Source organism: Megalops cyprinoides, chromosome 13, assembly GCF_013368585.1.
Source record: "Megalops cyprinoides isolate fMegCyp1 chromosome 13, fMegCyp1.pri, whole genome shotgun sequence".
Classification (NCBI taxonomy): domain Eukaryota; kingdom Metazoa; phylum Chordata; class Actinopteri; order Elopiformes; family Megalopidae; genus Megalops; species Megalops cyprinoides.
In genome coordinates, this window is record NC_050595.1 from 23431742 (window position 1) to 23452421 (window position 20680).

A 20680-nucleotide genomic window follows, 5' to 3' on the forward strand; every position below is an offset into this window, starting at 1 on the left:
CCTCCTTTAATGCTTGCACCTAAACTCATGCAGGGCCCTTGAGATCTGGTCTAAATTGCAGTGTAGCTTTCCTTTCTTCTCTGATAGAGTTCTGCTGATAAGCCTAATAGTGTGTCTGAGAACAGTGCAGCTGAAAGGGCATGTCAGCCCTTATCTCACGAAACACGGCTTTAAAAATGCTGCTTTGTGGAAGTATTAATGAATGCAGTTCGGAGCCCGTCTCCGAAACAGGGGCGTTATCGTCTCTGTCGATTTTTTTTCAAACTTCCCCAGACGTAGTTTTATTGTGACAGGACATGTAGACGCTTTTCAGTCCGAGGCCCCATCTGACCACTGGTTGAAAAGCAGCGTCTCGTTTCGTCTTTGTCCCCCCTCCCCTCCCTTCCCCTCCCCTCCCCCAGGATAAGCTGAAGGTGGGCCACCATGGGGAGCGGTCTCTGGAGAGCTTCTGCCACTGGCAGCACGAGGAGTACGGGGGCGCGCGCTACCTGGGAAACAACCATGTCCCGGGAGGAAGGGACGACCAGCCGCCCGTGGACGTGGCCGTGCTCGTCACCAGGTGCCTGCTTCCTGCTCCCCACGTCTCTCCTGTGCCCCCCCCCAATTACCCCTCTTTTGCCTGATCGCCACAGGGCCCCTGGTAAATTACGCCTAATTTCTTAATTCGCAGAGATGTTGAATAAATCGGACCTCATCTGGGTTTGGGATTGATGGGCCCTCATTAGCCGCCCATTTTTTTGTTCTGTCAGTGAGGGAGGTTTGTATCCAATTTGCTCCCATCTCTCTGGAGGATTATCGCTGGCATAACATGTGGCATTCCTAATTTTGGATTAGGTATTATTACCCGATACAATTTTCTAGGGGGGGGGAAAAAGGAATCCTTTTGTTTAAATGAATTCTCATGTAGCCCGTCAGATGCTATCCGCCTTCCCGGGGGTGAGGAGCAGGGAGAGACAGAGGGGGCTTTTGTTCGGATGTTAGTTTGGTAAATACGATCCCCCCTCTGCTTATAAGGCCCCCGCTATGAAAACGAGGTACACGTTCTGTCTGAAACATTAACATCTGTCTGAAAACGTTAATGCCGAGATCATTCACAACGACAAGAGTGTATCATGTACGAATTAAATCGCGGCGAGGCGCACCGCCGTCTCTCTCTCGTCTGTCTGAGCCGTCCCTCTGCGAGTCGGCTGCACCGCGTCTCCTGGAAAGATAATCTTCGTGTCACATGAATTAAAGTGCCTCTCCGCCGAACCTCCAACCTGTTAACAGCTTCTGACGAGATTACAGGTCATTAGATGGTTTTCATTTACTGCAAGTGGAGGCTGGATGATAGGCGGCCATTTTGCGCTTTCTGTATTATTGAGGCTCCGCAGACAACATCAATGTATCATTAGCGTCTTAAGCATTATCACATTATTGTCGTGAAACGAATTGCATTATGAGCATTTTAGTGTTATTACAGTTATTAGTGTGGTTTCAGATGTTAAGTGCAGTATGACAGCTGTCCCTTGTCTTAATTGGGGGGGTGGGGTGCATGTAAGGTCACCCCTGTGTCTAAAATCGATGTGATGATATCACAGTGGTTGGAATGGGAGGGGTCCGTCTGGTTGTGCGCTGTCAGTCTTACTCTCGAGGCCTGAAATGGATGCCGCCTTGTGACAGCAGGGGGGTAGATCGTACAGGCCTCGTCGCATCTGTTGCGAGACGTCAGCGCTAACGAGAGTCAACGCCCACGGCCCCCCCCCCGCCGTCCCCCCACCCACCACCAACCCCCCCCAGGTCCTCGTGGCAGTCAGAACACGGCGCTTTCCGAGTTCCCTCTCTGCCACCCAGCTGTGTGTCAAATCCACTTTGTCCCCCGGTGCGGTTCCAGCAAATCAGAAATGCACATCAGGAGCCATTTGCGGAGGCCTGAGATGTGGCAGCGGGGAGGGAGGGAGGGAGTTCTGCAGAAGGGTTTAACTCTTACGCACGGGCGCTGGAATGCATGGCGCACGTGGTAACGTGACTAATGCGCCTAATTGGGTGAGGAAATGAAATTGCTCTGGGTTTAAAAACAAACTAAGGGATTCGTACTCATCTGTACTGCACTGTAGCAGATTGGCTTCACCGTACTCCCTTCACAGTCCAGATGTTTCCTAGAAAGCACCCTTATCTTGGAGGTCAGTGCCCTGCTTACAGGATGAAGTCTTACATGTTCTGCAGTTCATATGTACAGCTAGGATTTGCTGTTGAGACAGTGTGTACAGCACAAAAGGGGGTTTTACCCTTTCACTCTCAGGTCCAAAGGCCTCCACGCTGCTTCTGTGTATTCCGTTATCATCCGTGATCAGACTGAAGAGTAGTCTCGTTAGCCTTAGCATTAGCATTGCGCAGGACCCTGTCTGCAACAGAATGCCGAAATGTAAGGGCTGCACCATGCACTGCTCACATCATGTGAGGTTGGATGTCTTCACCTGGTAGCGATTCGAAAGTCTTTAACTAGGGATTGGCTACGGTTAAATTACAGGGCTTGTGACCGCCTCTGAAGGTCCTGTCCCTTGCCAGTTGGAATTACAAGGGGAAGCTGGGTAGACAGAATTAGCCCGGCACGGTTTTCGGCAGCGGACACATAAAGTGGCCTTGGCCATCCAGGCCGGAGTGTCTTTTTTCATTTGCCCCAGCCACTGTGTGTTGGCTTGGTCTCGCTAATTGTGAGTTCAAAGGAGGTTCCTGCGTGAAACCTTGTTGACCTTCGGGACGGGTAATTAGCAATGTTTTGGCAACCCCGGGCAGTAAAAGGGAACAGGGGATCTAAAAGAGGTCTGGAGGCCTAAAAATGCGTCCTTGTGTGTCCTGGTAAAAATTCTCATCCCTCTGAGAAAGCAAACAGCGCTTTGTGTAAGATAGCTTTCTTCAAAGTTGAAATTGTTCCTTTGGGTGGCCATAGTCTAAACACCCTGTACAAACACAGGGAGTGTAGGAAGCCCAGGACTTAATGAAAGTGTGTGCCTAGACAAGGGTGCTCTCCCCCTGTAAATGAGTGTTGTGCAAATGATGAAGATACAGGTTTTCTTTGGTACACACTGTAGCGTTTCATTTTCCTTGGGGCAGGATTCGTAGCTGATATTTGAACATGATGGAAGAAAAGATAACTACCACAATCTGCAAAAACAAACGGGGTCCATGACTCAGCTGTTTTGCCTTTTCATTTCCAGGGAGCTATTCAGTCTTTCTGCTTTCCTTTTAGACTGTAATGTAAACTGATGTCTCTGTGCTAGTCTTAATTTTTTGACACATACTCATTTTCTAGTAGCCTCAGCACCCACCAAGGGTACAATTGTGGGCAAGTGTCATAACACAAGTTAAAATTAAATGCAGGAGTAGATAGATCCTCGACAGGTCAGATACTAGTGTTATTATAGATTATTGTGTATTTACTTGACACATATGCCTCATCGTAGTGACTCATATATGCCAGATTTTACGATACCCATTTATACAACTGGATATTTACTCAAGCAATTTTGCTGAAATACCGTGACCGGACATAAAAGTCATACCCTACTGGGGAATGGAACCGGCAGCATTTTCTGCTCAAAATCCCAGAAGTGGTCTTTTGCTTTTGGTGCTGTACTTTGCTGCTGCATGGTTTCACTTAATACCCTGATGCTGGGATGCAGTAAGCTAGCTGCTCATTAAGAAATGGCATGGCATGTTTCAACTGTTGCTGTCTCACACTCCATGGGGAGCAAAGGCCTGCTCCCTTTGTTGTACTCTGAGGGCCAGCTGGGTGGCAACACCTATTGGTTTTGCGTTTCCTGAGTTAGTCGAACGCTGTGGTAACCAGCTGGAGCTACAGTTCTGCCTCTAGTTCGTTTGTCAGTGGAGTTTTTGACAATTGGAGTTAAGCTTCTTTGTATTAGGAACAGAGAAAGGCCTGTGCCTCTACTGCCTTTAGCAGTGGACTTTATGACAGTTGGAGTTAAGCCTTTGTATATTAGGAACAGATCAAGGCTTCTGCCTCTAGTGCCTTTAGCAGTGGACTTCATGACAGTTGGAGTTAAGCTTCTGTGTATTAGGAACAGATCAAGGCATCTGCCTATAGTGCCTTCAGCAGGGGTGTTTATGACAATTGTAGTTAAGTCTCTTGTGTATTAGGAACAGATCAAGGCCACCTGGGACATTCAGCAAACAAAAATACAAACTGAGGGGGTTTTTAGTGCTTTGATGCACGGTGAGCCACTCCCAGGGGTCATTCAGGGCCGAGGGGATGAGGGTCCTCTTTCATCCCTTCTGGGGTCAGTCCCAATGCCTCATTCCCTAAAAAAACAGGAGAAACCCAAGCACTCCATTGGCCATTTTGCTCTGCATCAAGGCTGCCCTTGTGGTTATTTTGTCTTTAACTTATAGCAACTCTTTGAGAAACTTAAGTTTTTTTTGCAGTAATGCCTTCTGTCCTTAACAAAGTATGCATGATGAATGGAACAGTGGATACTGTCAATCAAATGCACGCATATGGCATAATATTGCTCAGCGACATTTTTTTCCTTATATCCATAACAAATGTGATTATTTTTGCATTCATAACATCTGCATGTCTTTTCCTTTGCAGGACGGATTTCTGTGTCCATAAAGATGAGCCGTGTGATACAGTAGGTGAGTGATGATCAAAATTACAGTTGTGCTCCTCTGACAAGCAGATTTTGCTCAGTATTTCCATGAATACGGCAAGATTCATGTTTTTCTGTAAAAAAATTAGGACTCACAAAGGACCTTTAATCACCGTGACAGCAGTTGTAAACCAAGAAAAAAAAGAAAGCCAGAATAACTATGATTATATTGTCAAAGAGCTTTCTGGAGGTAAAGCTTGAAATGATAAATGTGTTTGTTTCGGACTGCCGTGGTACCTTTGGCAGTGAAGCTTATGCGTTTTGCCCCTCTGAAAAACATTACTGCAAACTATTTGCATACGCTCAGAGCATTGTTCTTTGACAGCCGAATGAGAACCGCTCCAAATATATGGCAAAATGGTGTGCAGAGGCGCTAGCAGCTTTGAAGACAGCATCTACACATGAATCTTTCTGTCTGTTCCGGTCTTAAATCCCCCTCAAACCATGTGTCCGCTGTGATCACAAAAAGGCTACATCTTCAGCTATGGGGCCCTGAGACCCACAGCGTGTCATTCTTCACTGGTTAATGTGTCCCTGGTTTGAGGGCAGGGGGTGGGTGGAATGAAAGAGTGACCTGTGCCTGGAGTGAAGAGGCAGGTGACATGTCATTCTCCTGTTGAGGGTTGGGGGGGGGGGGCTGCTGCTGGGCATCAAGATGGAGGGAAGCAGAGTACAGACGTTTTGTTAAGGCCCTGAAACCACGTGTTCAGTGTAATTAGTCTTCAGTGGGTGTTTTCATAGCAGACACCGTTATACCAGGCAGCGTATACATTTTTTGCGTGGTTTTGCTTTATACTGCTTTTTATTTAAGAGAACAGGTCGGATTAAGTAGTTTTCTCAAAGATACTGTTCTGCAGCAGCCCCATCCTGAGCTCTGAATCCTCAGCAGTGTGGTTCAAAAGTCCCATTTCTTACCCACAATACCACACTGCTGATGGGAATTATTTGGCCGCAGTGGGAGTTATCATGTACAAAAATGCATCTCCCCGTAGACTATGTGAATGGTATTCCAAGAATGAGTGGTTTGCCTGCGTTTTGGCCTAAACTTCTGGGTGGCCTGTGCTCGCAAATTATTTTCCCCTGTCACGTCAGTGCTGGTAGGGTCACTGGAACCTTTTTTTGTTTTGGAGCACCAGCCTTCATCCCCATTGTGACATATTTAAAAAAGCGCACCAGTCTTCTCCACTCTGCAGCTAAATCACTGCTCAATTTGACAATGCAGTGATCACACTGCATGTGACTGTACTGACTGTACTGTACGTGGTGCTTTATTGCGCCATCGTCCCATTGAACGGGCCAGGAATAGCACCGTGACTCACATCCCTCTTTGGCAGACCCCCCGTCCCAGTGACAACAATAAGGACTGGAGCGGTTTGACACCGGCGTCCGCGCCAGTGCCGTGATCTCACCCCTTTCGAAAACGCTCACCCGCTCTCGTATAATTACTCGCTGGAGCGACGCTGTTCCCCCCCCCCCGATTTACATGACTGGGGATGGCCAGGCGGTTTGCAGCGCTGACGCTAGAGCAGAAAGAGGTGTGAGAAAACGGACGGGGCTTTAGCGGGGCGTGTGAGCCTATCGTGTGAGAGTGGCTGGTCAGAGGTGTCCCCCCCTCCGTGACCCTGACCTTGGGCTGGCCCCACTGATCTTCTGCAGTAAAATATAACCTTACGTTCACCACCACTTAAAAACGTATAAGCTTTCACAATACAGATAAGACGTACCTTCTTGTGTGGTTTAAGGTGAAGTTCTTTTTTTCCTTGGCTTATTAGTCCAGTAGATCAGGTGGTTTTAGGTTAGAATTCAACTGGACACGGCTAAGGAATTCTTCTCCACTTTTATTTGCGTGTGTCTTCAGTAGAAGGATTTATATTCTTAGATAGTTTTTAGTCTATGAATGGGGCTGATTCTTTAGAATCCTTTCCATTTTATATTATGTAATGTTGAATTGCGGCCATTCCTAACCTTGATTTATGGATTTGGAAGCCAAAGAATTGGCTTCATTTTTTTCTGAAAGCCAAAACATATTTATCTTCTTTTTTTTGGGAACCGTTTAGTTCTATAAACTAGCTGCAAAAATGGCATATTTTTCTGTCAAGATTTTAAAGCAAAAGAAATTGCTTTCCAAAGACAAAAACAGTAAAATATGCTAAAGTAAATATTCTAGCCTGTGGCTGTATTAACCCTTTGAGCAGAAGCTGAATGTTGTGTGTGTGAGAGCTACAAAGGTCTCACATAACCTCTTTGAACCCATTCACTTAAAAACACCCAATAATAACCTGAGAGCAGTTTCCACATCAAAAAGGACAGGAGGGAGTCTTCAGTGGTCCAGGAACAGATCAGGCAAACATATCTTCAGGCCCAGGCCGAAAGTACTGCAGGCTTTCTTCACATTTCATATAATTTATGGGGGAGCCATTGAAAAAGGGTTTGATTGCAAAGTGATAAGTGCACCTTAGGGGTATTTGTGTCAGGCGGCGAGGAATCTGGCTTCCTGTCGTTTGAAGTCCTCTCATTCTTTCTGTGGCGATGTATGCCTGGCCCTGCAGCGATCGTTTATACTACACGTCTGATCTAAGCATGATAAGAGCTTAAGAAGCTAGACGTGTAGTCAGTGGCTCGGGTGAGGGCCGACTCTCTCCCTGCCTTTGCCATAACAAACAGTGGGGGCCCAGATATGGCACTTGGTCATTAACATCGAGCAGTGAGTTACGCTCTTTTAAAAAAAAAAATTAAAACAAATGATGATTTGTTTTATTTTTCATGAGTTTCAGTGACTGGTGATGATGTGTCAGATCCAAGAGCCAGTGACTGCCAGGGTTTGCAGTGGAATCTGAGACCATTCCGGTCATTTAACACCAGACGGAATCCGATGCTAGTTTTCACTCTAGATGTACAGTCATCTGATTTTTTAAATTGTTTTTATAGTTTAAATCTGTTTCACTTCATGAGAAACACAGTAAAAATTACAAGCAAATGATATTTGTCATTATTGCAGACAGACGCAAAATGACCAGCTGCCCTGTTCTTCTCATCACAGTCTTGTTATGTTGCTCTTTATGTACTGAGAGCTCAATTGAAAGTCTTGCTTATATCTGTTACTCAAAGCTAAGGGCGGTGTTTCCCTGCTGTGGGACGGAATCTGGCCCTCAGCATCCGCAGGCTACGTTTTTGCACGCACAGTGTGTTTCGCATTTGGCTCCTGACCTCTCGAGCGCGGGATGTTGTCACCGGCATCCCCCAGGAGTGGGTGTCAGCGGCGGAGTGTCCTGACATGGATCTGAGGTGTTAAGTCACAGCTAGCGGCTTTCTGTCATTTCTTTCTCCGGCTTCTCTTTTTTTTGGTCATCTTTTCAACTCTCCCTCCTGTCTTTTTTTTCTTTTGCTTCGGTCGATTGTCAGTTCGATGAAATAGGCGGGTCCCGAGGCGCTGGGTGAATAATAATCGCCTCGGCCGCTGAACGCCTTGCCGAGCGGCTGTCACGCTCCATCCGTCACGCGGAGGAACATCAGACATCGCGGAGGCTGCGAGATCGCAGGAATAAAGAGGCTCCCGTCAGAGCCCCGGTGATATGTGTGTGTCCTCTCTGATCCGGTTGCCTGGGCGGTTTCCATGCCGCCGTGATGTGTGTATCCTCACATCCTTTTTTGTGTCTGCCTTTGTGTCTTCTCTTTGTGGTGGGGAGGTTTGGCTCGGCGGCTCATTGGTGTAGCGTTCCCCTCCGAACGGTGCCAGCTTACGGAGCGCCGATGACACATTAATGAGATTTTGAAACCGGGTCGTTTTTCCCCAGCCCTGAAAGCAATGTGTAGAACCCCAGAATAATACCTCTGTGTCTATGACGGCTACTTGGAGACTGTCTGGGAGTGAACATTTGGCATTATACTGTTACCGTCTGGAGTGGTACCCCGTGATAGTTGTGCCAGCATTTTCTTTGCACAAAATCTGATACTCACTTTTTTTCTAGAATGCTTGAAATGCCCCCCCCCCCCCAGGGTGTTAATTATGAGACTCTTGGTGGTGGATTTAGTCCTGGTTGTCCGTTGTCATGGTTTCACAGGCTGCATTGTGTTTGCTGCCTCAGGGAGTTTTGTCTGTCTCTGTGGTGCCAGTGTGTGGTTCCCTGTGAGGCCTGCTAGGAGAGGTGCGGAGGTCTGGGTTCTGGGGCGTTGCGCGCGTGGGGCCATTGGAGCTCTGTGCTGGGGTGCGTGCCGGCCCAGCCTCTCCCCGCACGCGCTCAGTCAGACACCTGACGAGGAGAGCGGGCGTGGCTGCCGGGAGCGAAGCCCCTCGTTCAGCACTTTTCCGCTGGAGGCTCACGCGCCCCCGTAATCCCCCCAGCTTTGCTCGGGAACGTGAGGCATTCTGCCAGGCGAGGAACTGACCTGGGGTGGTGGGGTGGTGGGGGGGGGGGGGGCTGGACGGTCGGACGGAGAGGGTCAGCACACGGGGCAGACGCTTCGTCGTCGAAGTGGACGCCTGCTTTTATCAGCAGCACCTCAGTTCAGACGTTCTCCCTTCAGCTCCCGCGCCTGGCGCGTGCATCAGCGCCCGCATGCCTGTGATGTAATGGGAATTTTGACGACCGCTGCCCTCCGGCGAGGACCCGGCCGTCCCCGCCACGTCGGGCGCTGCGCTCGAGCGCACCGCAGCGCCCGAGCGCACCGCAGCGCCCGCGCGAGTTCCTCGCCCCCCACCGGAACGCGTTTGAGACGAAGCGTGGCCCACTTTGAGCCCGCTGTAATTATGATTTGTGTACAGAAAGTCAGATGTTCCATTGTTAAATCCGCCCTGTTCTCTTTCATGTACGTTCGTGTCAGCAGTTTACGGAGAGGAGCGGTGTATTTTAATGTGCGCTGGGTTTTTTTTTTTTCTTGTTCGGCCCTGAACTTTATGGGCCTCATGAAAGAAAATGAGCCTGCCCTAACTGCTGTGGCTTTTGTTTAGTTTATTTCTGTGTTTATTTTCTTATTGCTTCTTATCAAAGCAGGAGGGCCCCACTCTTGACTGTGTATACTGGCTGCATTTTTGGGGAGGGGGGGGCGACTGAAGCTGAAGGAGTATGCTGGTGGGGGCATCACAAAAGAAAGGAAGAGGAGGCAGAGGTGACCCTCCCAGCTCTGGATTGGCTGGCTGCCTTTGCGGGATGGTCATCAATAGGGTCTGCATGCTGGGGTGGGACGGGGTGGTGACAGTTTGGGAATCAGCTGATTCATGCTATACAGTCCCGAGCGGGGTCAGCCCTAGGTCCCAGGTCCAGAGGTCAGGGAGGAACAATGAGGTCGTGCCAAATCTGCCGAGCCACCCTGTTTGTGTTGTGCTGAGCTGTTAGGTTCAGGACCCTCTGCACGAGAGGATTCCGCCAGTGAATGGAAGCCCCTTCATGTCGTAACGGCTAATTAACCCGAAATAAATAATTAGAAAAATATCGCCCCCGGTTTCGGGGGAGCGCTGTGTGTTCAGATCTCTGACGGAGATTTTCCGTCTTTTGACTTTTTGTCTGGGTGGCTGCTCAGCCGGCGCTCCGAAGCCCGCGCGAGGCTTTGGCCGCCAAGCCCCCAACAAACGCTGAGTCAAATCTGAGCGCAGATAACACGCTGCGATGAATTTGTTCCTTTGTCCCCAGGGCTTAGGCGTCAGAAGCTCCGGCTTCAAAGCGCCCCCGAAGCCGCAGATATCCCTGCGATGCATGACCTCATGGGAGCGCTGTGTAATTTCTGTGACCGCGTCCGCGGCACGCTTCCTGATATTAATAGGTCTGTCAGCGAAAGAGCCGTCGTGCCGCACGGATGAGCGGCTCGCCAGCGCTGTGGCACCGGTGCGGACGCGCCGGACCAACCCCCCCCCCCCCCTCCACTCCTTTTTCCGAACGGGCCGTAAATCACGGAGAGCTGCGCCGATTTGAAGACGATGATTGATAGCCATTTTTATATGAGTAATTGCTGCTTTTGAGTAGGTATGCGTGGTTGTAAAAAAAAAAAAGAGAGTAAAAAGAACTGAAAAGCTGGGGGAAATCCTCGTGGTAAAATGCAGGGCAACATCTGTTTTCTTCACTGCCAGCACCGTCTCTTCAGCTGTGACTGGATGGAATTTTTTTTTTTCCCTGCTGTCAATTAAAAGTGGGCTGAGAGATGGTGAAAGCACGCTGTTTAATTGTCCTGCTAGTCATAGCTCCACTTGTGGGGGAAAAGAGCAATATTCAAACTCCGTTCAAAAGTATGAGCGAAAGGCAGTATGTCGAGCAAACGTTTGAGTTGATGTCAAAAGTCTTCAACTGGCTTGAATGAGTGGCACCTATCATGACGGAAGTGGGGCAACCTAAAGGGTGAGCCAAAGTGCATCAGTACACAGTTAAACAGAAGCTCAGTCCTAGGGTGCAGCGATTTTTTATTAGTAGCATTTCGTACTTAAAGAACATGATGCTCCAATGCGCATTTAGTGGTAATAGCTGGTGAACGGGGCCTTTGAGTATTTCACGTGCATTCACTACACCGGAGTGAATGCACTGCAGTCAACATACAAAACAATGCACTAAAAATAAGGCAAACCTTTGCACATGTGACATTTTGGAAACACCATCCCTGGACTGCCTTAGCACCAACACCAACTCAGCCCAGGTACTTTTTTTTGGGTTAGACAATGTTTGTGACATTGAGAAAACTAGTTGATGTCATTTCGTGGGGCACTGGAAAGGTAGCCATTTGATATATTCAGTCTTCATTTGAAAATAAACATCTTGTAAAACAGTCCCACTTTTATTGTCTAATGGAGATATTTGGAGTGTGTTATATAACTTTTGTATCATGTATGCACAGATTATATTCACAGTGTTGTATACATTATTTTGTATATACAATATGGGCATTGGTCCATAAAAATAAACAGGGAGTTCTTTTGCGTATGTGTTGAAACTTAAACCCGTTCAGTGCGGCTTGTGGGTAAATGTTTGAATAAATCAGAACCTTCTCCGTTGTCTCTGCCTTGCTTTTATTTGTGAAAGGGAAGAAGAGCCTGTCTTGTTCCACTGGTAAAGGATTTTGCACAGTCTAAATGAGTTGGAGAGTATAATGAAAATATTCATTAGATACAGTATTTGATCATGTTGATAAGGATAATGGGCCAGTTACCTTAAAAACATCCACAAGGCTACGCTAATCTCTGTCTCAAATCCTGTTGCCAGTTTGCTGTATCTGAATCACCGTAACAGTCTGAAGGCTGAAGTTATTGACGCTGAAAATAGTAAGGGTTGTATTGCATTCTGGAGCAGGAGGAGTGCTTTTCTTCATCTGACAGACAAGCCACTGGCCCACCCCAGGGTGTAATCCTGAGGTCAGGGAAGTGGGAGAGACTGGTGCAAGATTCAAGCATGCGGTTAGAGACTGGAGCTTCACAAACCGCCTTAATGGGTGGAGCTCCCACATGTTGTCAGTCACTCACTCTGATGAACCAGTCAAAACCTCGTCCAGCGAGCGCATGACACTTCATAGCCACACCCCCTTTGGAGTACATAAACGCTTGCTCTCCCTACACCGCCAGGCAGTGACCTGCTGCACCTGACAGTCATCAAGTACGTCCAGCATCCCAGCGCCGCATACAGGCCCTCGTTACCTCGTCACATTCGCGGTGAAGCGAGCGCTGTGAAGTGGTTGATCTATCGGCCAGCTAATATCTCATAATGAACACATCCAGTCGGGGTCACGATTCGTACTTTTTCCTATTTGCAGCGCGCTGTTCCAGATACGGTTGTCTGGTCTGTTTTTCAATTTGGAATCGCTGGCTTGGGCGGGTTCCCTGCACACAGCGCTAGAGAGAGGGGGACTGTGCTGAGCAAATGAAAGCCAGCCCACTCTCCTGCAGGGCCCTCTCTTCCTTTTATAATTCAATGCTTCATTAGGCAGTAATTAGGGCTAACATCTGTAAACTTGGTTCAATGAATCATTTTCAAATAAATATAAATGTACCAAGTACCACTTCGCGGCACTACAGTAGGAGGGAGCAGCTTTGCTCGGCGCACGCGAGAAAGCCAAGTTATGCAACAGTGGAAATGGCAACCTTTAAATCTTTTTCCTGTTTTTCTTTTTGAAGGATACAGTTACAATAACAGCGCTATAAATTCAGCCGTGATTACTCGCGCGTCAGGGCGGGAATAGGGCGGTCGTTGTTTTTGTTTTTTTGGTCGCATGCCTTCATTATTGTCGCCTTATGAATATTGTCGTTAAAGTCGTGAATGACTGCTTTGCGTAGATGCGGCCAAGAATTGCACTGAAACCTTTATCGCCGGGGAAGAACGTCACTCATGCATACCGATTCGACTCCGTAGCTCGCCTATTTAGACCCATGACAGTTGAGGTTTCTCTGTGAATTAAGTTTTATAAAAGTGTGAGAATCAGTCTGAGGGTCTGCTGCATAGTTTGAAGAGCTGTTTAAAGGCGTCCAGAATATTTTTCCTATTGCACTTCCGGTACCCTGTTAATTTTCCCACGTTTGAGCCAAATATGTAACACCTTGAGAAATGTCTGAGTGTTGCACGGCAGCCTCCCTCCATCCCACAATTCCCTGCGTCACATGCCACCATGTGAACCAGAGAGATCTGACTGGGGAGCAGGGTGTGACAAGGTGCCGCGTGAGGTAATAGCCAGTGCAAAATACTTCACATACTTTTCACAAACTTTAGAGAGTGTGTGTGTATGTGTCAAACAATTGCGTGGTCTAAGACAACAGACAGAGCTGCGATACCTAACCACAGTCCTGGCTGACCTCCTGTCTGCACAGCATCTGTCTTTCCAGCCAAGCATTTCACCATCAGATCCAGATAACCGCTGCCGTGATTGAAGCGGCATAACTTCCCTGGGAGTGTCAGCGTCTGGAAGAGGGCTGGAGAACCTGCAGGATGGCAGCCATTCCTGTCTGCTCTTATGAGAGTTATTTTTGTTTTTATTACTTTTAATGCGTCTTCCTCCTTATGCAACACTTTTTTTGAACCGCCAGCTGCACTTTAGGCTTGTCTCAATGTGACAACAATAAGTGCTGGAGCAAGAAGAATGCAGTCCTCCAAAGCAAACAATGGCTATTTTCCACACTGAAAGTCCCTCAGTGCACCATAGCGAAGTGGGCACCAGCTGGGCGATTTAAATGTACACACGCTGTAAATTTCGCAGTGGTTATTAACTTCCATCCGGTAAAATTGTGTGCGTGTGAGTGTGTATGTGTATGTGTGTGTGTGCGTGTGTGTATGCATGTGCACATATGTGTTTTCTATTGTTTGTATGTGTGTGTTTGTTTGTGTATGTGTGTTCCTGTGAGGGTGTGTGAGAGTGTACAGATGTGTTCTTGCATGTTTGTGTGCATATGTTTGTGTGTGTGTGTGTGTGTGTGTGTGTACGTGTGTGAGTGTGAGGGTGTACATATGTGTGTTTCTTCAAGAGAGCGCACATCATTGCAGTATGTTCTCTGTACTTTTCAGGACTCAGACATCAGTGATCATCAGATAGTGTTATCAAATCTGGACCGAGGGTCCACTAGAGAAAATAGCTTTTAAAGGATTTATTCACGTCCTTCCGTGTTTTATCAGGCAAAGCTGTTTTTAAATGTTCCTGTGGAACTAGAACAGTGTATCAGCGGTCACTTCACAGGCTGGGCGGTTTGTACGCTGCTCAGACATTAATCAAGTCACCTCTAAGATTCCTGGACTCTGTCTGGACCCGGTCCAGCCACAGAAAGCACTGTGTAATATTCTCCCAGCCCTCGCTTTTCTGTTGTGCTTTCATAGTTATTCTGCTGTTTTTCAGTATCTCAGCTGGATTTTATCAACAAACCATTGAATGCATAACTAGCCCATTTGTTAATTCGATGGAATGCGTTGCGTTGCACATCATCTTTATTTCGTCCCAAACACAATTCTGTGCTTTCTTGGATTCCATCTGAGTCCAATTTCATTGTCTTGTCAATGATTTAATTTATTCTTGTCAGAATCCAAGCAGGACTCCAAACCTCATTTCCCCGGGACCACTGGATATCGTCCAGTGTCGGACGAAAAGCAGGTGTTTGAAGGGTCATGCTTGAAAGGTAATACACAGCAAGGCAACTTCTCTGGTGATGTCATTTCAGCTGGGTGACTTTTCCAGGATTGATTACTTTTTCAAAATACAAAGGCACTTATTTCTGGCCCTGAAAGTCCTCAGTCCCACGTTAAAATAACCCTTGAAAGCTTTTGAAAGACTCGGCTACATCACGAGTGTGTAACCTTGTTCACAAAGTGTGGATGGAGCACAAGGGAGTAGGCTTTCCTTTGTAATTGCACAGACCAACAGTATTTTGACTCTACAGCTGGGGGAAGAATATGTCATCCACATGATTCACTGGAACATGCCAACTGCCCCGGTTTATTGTAACAATAATGTTGAGATTCTGAGAATTTCATTAGGACGTGGCCTCGTAAACTGTAGGATTGTCATTGCACATGCCCATTGGAGCTGATGATATCTAGGTGCATGTGTTTAAGTGGTTGCAGTCTCAATACCACATCTCTGAATAAAGCCATTTGTTTGGCATCGGTATACAGTTAAAGCTACTTTTGTAGCCAGTAGTTTAGGGTAGTGTAATCCTTTATATATTCTAGACTTGGAACGTGCTGGACAAAACATACTTAAGACAAGAAACACAATCTCTGTTCGTGCGTTCAGTTATCATTGTGGTCGCATATTTTCACCAGATCTCTCCATCCTTTCCTCCTCCGGGTTTTGCCCGGAGTGGGTTCACTCCTCCCACAATCCCCTCCTGTGGCTGCAACATACTTCCTCATGGACGTTAAACTAGACCTCCATGAAACAGAGAAGAGACTTTGTTGTCGAACTGTACCCTGTAGTCTGGCTAGCATATGTGTGAAGAGGACCAGGAAACAGTGCAATCTGTGTAGCTGCTGTTAAATGGCAAAGGACAATGGTAATGAATGAATAACTGAATCAAATAATCAATCAGTCAGCCTGTCAGTCCAGTTTTTCATATGGTGTACTTTGTGAAAGAATTGTTTCATAGCAGTACATGGACCACATTTCTTATAAAAGCATTGCACATTACACATACACACATTCACAGCATTCTTAGTGGGTGGCAGTGTGGCATAGTGGGAAGGAGCAGGACTCGTAACCAAAAAAGTTGCCGGTTTGATTCCCCGGTGGGGCACTGCTGCTGTACCCTTGGGCAAGGCACCTAACCCAGAATTGCATCAGTAAATACCCAGCTGTATGAATGGGTAACATTGTTGGGTTACATAGGTAACAAAATTGTAAGTCTCTCTGGATAAGAGCGTCTGCTAAATGCCAATAATGTAACGATGTAGTGGTTATTATTAAAAGACGTTGCTAGGATGCTGTAGCAGCAGAAAATAAATTACTTAGACTGGCGGTAATAGAGTCAGTGAGATGCAATCAAGCTGTGCTTGATTTGATACAGAGAGATGCCCTAATTGGAAGCCTTGCTCTTACATATAGTTAAAAGTAGTGTCAATGATTTTCTTAGAATGACTGAAAAAATTCTCACAAGGAAAAATTCCCCTCGGCCCGCTCGAGGCAACCAAAGATAAGCCGAAAGAGCAAATCTACTCTAACTATTTTATTAGGTAATGTAATTGAGCTGACATGAGAGGAAGCCAGGCTAGAACAGGTGCAGAACAGTGTTATCAGCTATTAAGACCAATCATCAATTACTCCAGCTGTAATGATCTGTCAGCATCAAAGAGCTCTTCCTAGGGCTGCTGAGCTGACAGTGGAGCTCACAAAGGCTAGTTTAGCTGTTTTGGCCAACTCTCAAATGATGTTACCCTCAGATTGTGGTCCAAGTGTGTTCCATCATCTTGCATTCCATTTTATAATACTTGCTGAAGGCAGATTTTGATTATAAATAGAAATCTCTCAGAACAGACAGTGTGAGAAATATGCTCTTTGGGAAATGTGAAGAGACTGATTATCTCTATTCAGTGATGGATAAATAAATCAAGTGCAATTTCAGGTTCAACAAAGGAGGCATGACGTGTCATCCACTGTCAAAGTTTTTGATTTTAATGAAAAACAGGAACTAGCGATGGTAAAACGGGTAAGATTAACAAATATTCAAGTGTCAAGGACCCGAAACAGAACAAAGCTGATTAAAAGCTATATGTTAAGCTCTAATACTATTTTGAGTTAATGGTGTGTACATTTGTGTTCTTTTGTGTTGGAAGTCGCTCTGGATAACAGCGTCTGGTAAATGAATATTAATGTAATGTAATGTGATGTGTAGACAGTAGAAAGGTCTTAGAAAGACTTCACTGCAGTGCATGCATGGGTAACCTGCATCCATTTTTTTAGAATGAAAGCAGATTGGGAAAAACATTGGGTGGAAAGAAAAAGTGATAGAGAGAAGAGCTCTGTGGTTGACTATGATAAATTCCAAGCCTGTGGAGAAGCCGCAGAAGCATCAGCTCTGTGGACTGGCAGTGGCAGAGGGCCTCTCACCCGCGATCGCCTGGTTTCCCCCTGCAGGCATCGCCTATCTGGGAGGGACCTGCAGCTCCAAGAGGAAGTGCGTGCTGGCAGAGGACAATGGGCTCAACCTGGCCTTCACCATCGCGCACGAGCTCGGCCACAAGTAAGTGCACAGACACACCCACCGTCATTACACAAACATGCATTACAGAGTACACACACCCACTTTGTGCTGTTTCTTATTCTCTGCTGGGCCATTCAACCATTTTCTGCCTATTTTTACCAAATGTTTCATACATACAGCTGATAATCGTGGTGGATTCTATTTGTTCACCAGAAGTGCTCCTCCTGTGGCTTATCTTCGGAAAAGTAGTGATTTCTTTTCTTCTTTAAGACTGCGAGTACACTGCTTGTACTGTTAACATCTTAGCAGGGGACATCTGTGTGGCTTGTTAAAAAATGAAGCCTTCTAATCTCTAAATAAACAAAGTTTTAAAAAAATTGCAGGAGTGCACAGACGCACTGTTTGGACCCAAACAACGGTGTACATCAGGACTAATACTCGATGTCTGTTTTCCTCTTTCCACGCTAGCATCCAGAGCAGGCTTTGTTATGGGATTTCTATGGGTTTTCATATGTCTGTTGAGCAAAGCGTGAAGCGTTTGTCATTGTCTCTATGCTGCTATGAGCCGTGACTCTCACAGTGCAGGAGATGCGAGGCACCCGTAAAGCGTGTCCATTTGGCAGCCCCCCTCGATTTGTGATGAGTCTCTCTCTCTCTCTCTCTCTCTCTACGTGAAGGTTTGGATGCGAGCCTCGAGCTGCAGCCACCGGGTGACAGATGTTAGGGACACCGTGTGTGGCAGAGGGGGGGTTATCCCCCGCCCACGCCTTCCCCCAGTTCTCTCCTTGCCAAACTCCACCGGCGGTTCGCGTTTCAGGATTCTATAAATGATTTCCCATCTAATCCCGATCCCTTCCTTCTGTAAATAAAAGGGGGGTGAAGAGAGCCAAGGAAGAGCGTGTGCAGAAAGCGTAGGGGAAACCCAGTGGCCGCAGCCTCGCCCAGCCCACACAGCTATGCACCAATGGGGGAGGTGCTCCTGGGATGGGGGGGCGGGGCATCAGAGATGGGACAGCTCACTGGGAGCAAAGTAGCACATGCACGTGTGGCTTTTTATACCGTGTGTAGCGTGAGTTGAGGGCGTGATGTGCTTGGGCATATATCGTTTACACACAATAATTGTGGCTCCAGGTTTACAATGGTTGTGCTGTGTCCCAAATTTTTTTTTGGGTGTGAACCCAAGTGTGAACCATCCTTTATGGAGGTAATTTCCCAGATTAACTGTTGACTGTACATGTCCCCAGAGAACTGCTTTCACATATATTCAGATGTCTGTCCTGTCCGGCTACATGGAGTCTTGTTAAACTGAAACCCTTAAAGTCGCATGGAAAATGAAATGTCTCTTTGATTTGTTTGGGTGTTTTTGGAATTAAACACCACAAAACATTGTCCGTTGCTGGGGAAGCGACACACCCTCTTCACAGGAAAGACAGTTCATGACCGTGTTTTTAGCTCTTCCCAAAAATGCAGGGGTGTGCATCAGTGTTGTTAACACTACAGCCAACACCTTTTCTTCTCACACTCTCTGTCTTGTAGTGGGTTCTTTCTCTGCCATTACTTATGGTTGGTGTCCTTGCTAACAGAAGTACAGTAGGCGTGCTGTTGTAAGATTAATTGTTTAGATACTGTACGTTGTACAGTAATGACACATTCTGTTTCAAGCACATCCAACATGCCTTTTAGCAATGCATGTATTCCCTCATACAGAAAAAGCTGTGTGTAATTGAATAATCACATGTGCGTCATAGGAGTCGTTTTATCACTCGAGAGTTTGTTTCCATGTCTTAACGAAGGTTAACGTTCTAGCAAAGCTGAACAAACTCCCCACATGCATTTTGAATGGTCTTCAAGCCCGTTTTATTCAATCTACATATCTGAACACTTTTAAACAGACCTCTGTGTGTTAAGGTAATTTGAAATGGGTGTCTAATTATAGCAGGAGCCATGTTTTAAAGCTCGCATAAAGCCTTCATTGAGTGTAGGATAATGGAAAGCCTGCACCACAAAAAAAAAAAAAAAACGAACTTGGAAATATTGTTAAAAATACATATCAGCATTGCCAGGGTGTTTGAGGCCTTGCCAGTGTTCTCTAGAGTTATCATAGACTCTATCCACTATCGGTCCAGCATCAGCGTCCAGCAGAAAGTTTAATGGCCAGGCAGGACCAGGTTTAATGACAAGGTGTAATGAGCTGGCACACGGCTTGCCCGACCGCTGCCTTTACTGGGGGGTGTCATTATAAACCCGGTGCCACACAAATTACATACAGTACTGTAAAAGCCCTCATTGTACAGACTCTGTAAAACACTTTATTAAACGGGGAATATTATGTTCAGGTGCTCCTTCTTGCAGTTAATTTTAAAGATGTAATCTCGCACGTCAGATACTTTTACTGTACTCGTGTTTTTTTTGTTCTGCACGGAGGAGGGCACGCAGGCTTGACCAGTGGTGCCTCCATTAGAGGGATGTGTCCCCAGCCACCTGTCTTAGAGATTATAGGGTGTAGCTTCATGAACCCAATAATGGGATGAGCTAACGTGACCTGTGAATCACAGGCTTGTATGGACCAGTCAAGGCTTTGGTCACCACTAGCATTCCCTTCATGAGCCACTGGTAACATGTGATAGCTACGCCCATTTTGGGGATTGTTAAGATCTGATTTGTCATCACGTCTGTGCAGTCACAGAATTCACAGCCATGTCCCTGTGCAGACTGTGAGGTTTGTCCGTCACCCTCTAAACAAGCTCACAATCTAAGGTGTTTACAGCACCTGGCTTCATTGTCTGTGTTGCATTTTTAGATTTTGAGCAGTAGTTCTGAAGAACTGTCCTGCATGTACAGCTTCAGAAGTATAGAACTAAAAAGTTGACTTGGACACCAGTTACAAAGGGAATATTTGTGGTGATGACATTTCAAAGGAAAGTGTAAAGGGGAAAAAAGATGATATTAGTGCCATTCCAAGTTCATCTGGATTATTCATGGAACAAGTAAAATATATGATAGGCTTTGATGGCAGCTATGTCCTGTCGCCCAGTCACTTTTAATTACACAATTTCCAAAGTGTGCATGGAGAGACTTGTCAGAACAAAGGCAGGGTGTATTGATTTTTTCGTCGCTCTGATCGTTTCTTGAACTGCAGAGCATTTAATTGAATGGAAGAGCATGTCGTGTTTCCTAAAAGCAAGTCTTCTTTAGCCTTGTGAAAGTTCATGGCCAGTCAATACAGCATGTCAATTTAGTTGAAAGTTTCTGTTTGAAAGGTGTATTGTTTTTTGGTTTTGAAGAACACAGCACAAACCTTTTATTTGCCTTGTGAAAAGAAGCATACTGTGTAAAGTTTTGCTGTTAATTCTACTTTAAGTATTCATTTATTGGATTAAATACCAAAAATGGCCTCATTATTTAGCAATAGCTGTTGGCCTTTGGTCATGTACCGTAGGAT

The 20680-nt window shown here is 46.3% G+C and overlaps 1 protein-coding gene across 1 annotated transcript in view; it reads left to right on the forward strand.

Moving 5' to 3' along the window:
* adamts17 (ADAM metallopeptidase with thrombospondin type 1 motif, 17) overlaps window positions 1–20680 on the forward strand; it is an 82544-nt gene that overhangs the window by 16462 nt on the left and 45402 nt on the right. Inside the window, exons 6-8 of the mRNA XM_036544366.1 lie at window positions 402–559; window positions 4595–4638; window positions 17172–17277. Coding sequence (XP_036400259.1) covers window positions 402–559; window positions 4595–4638; window positions 17172–17277 — 308 coding nt within the window. The remainder of the gene's footprint in view (window positions 1–401; window positions 560–4594; window positions 4639–17171; window positions 17278–20680) is intronic.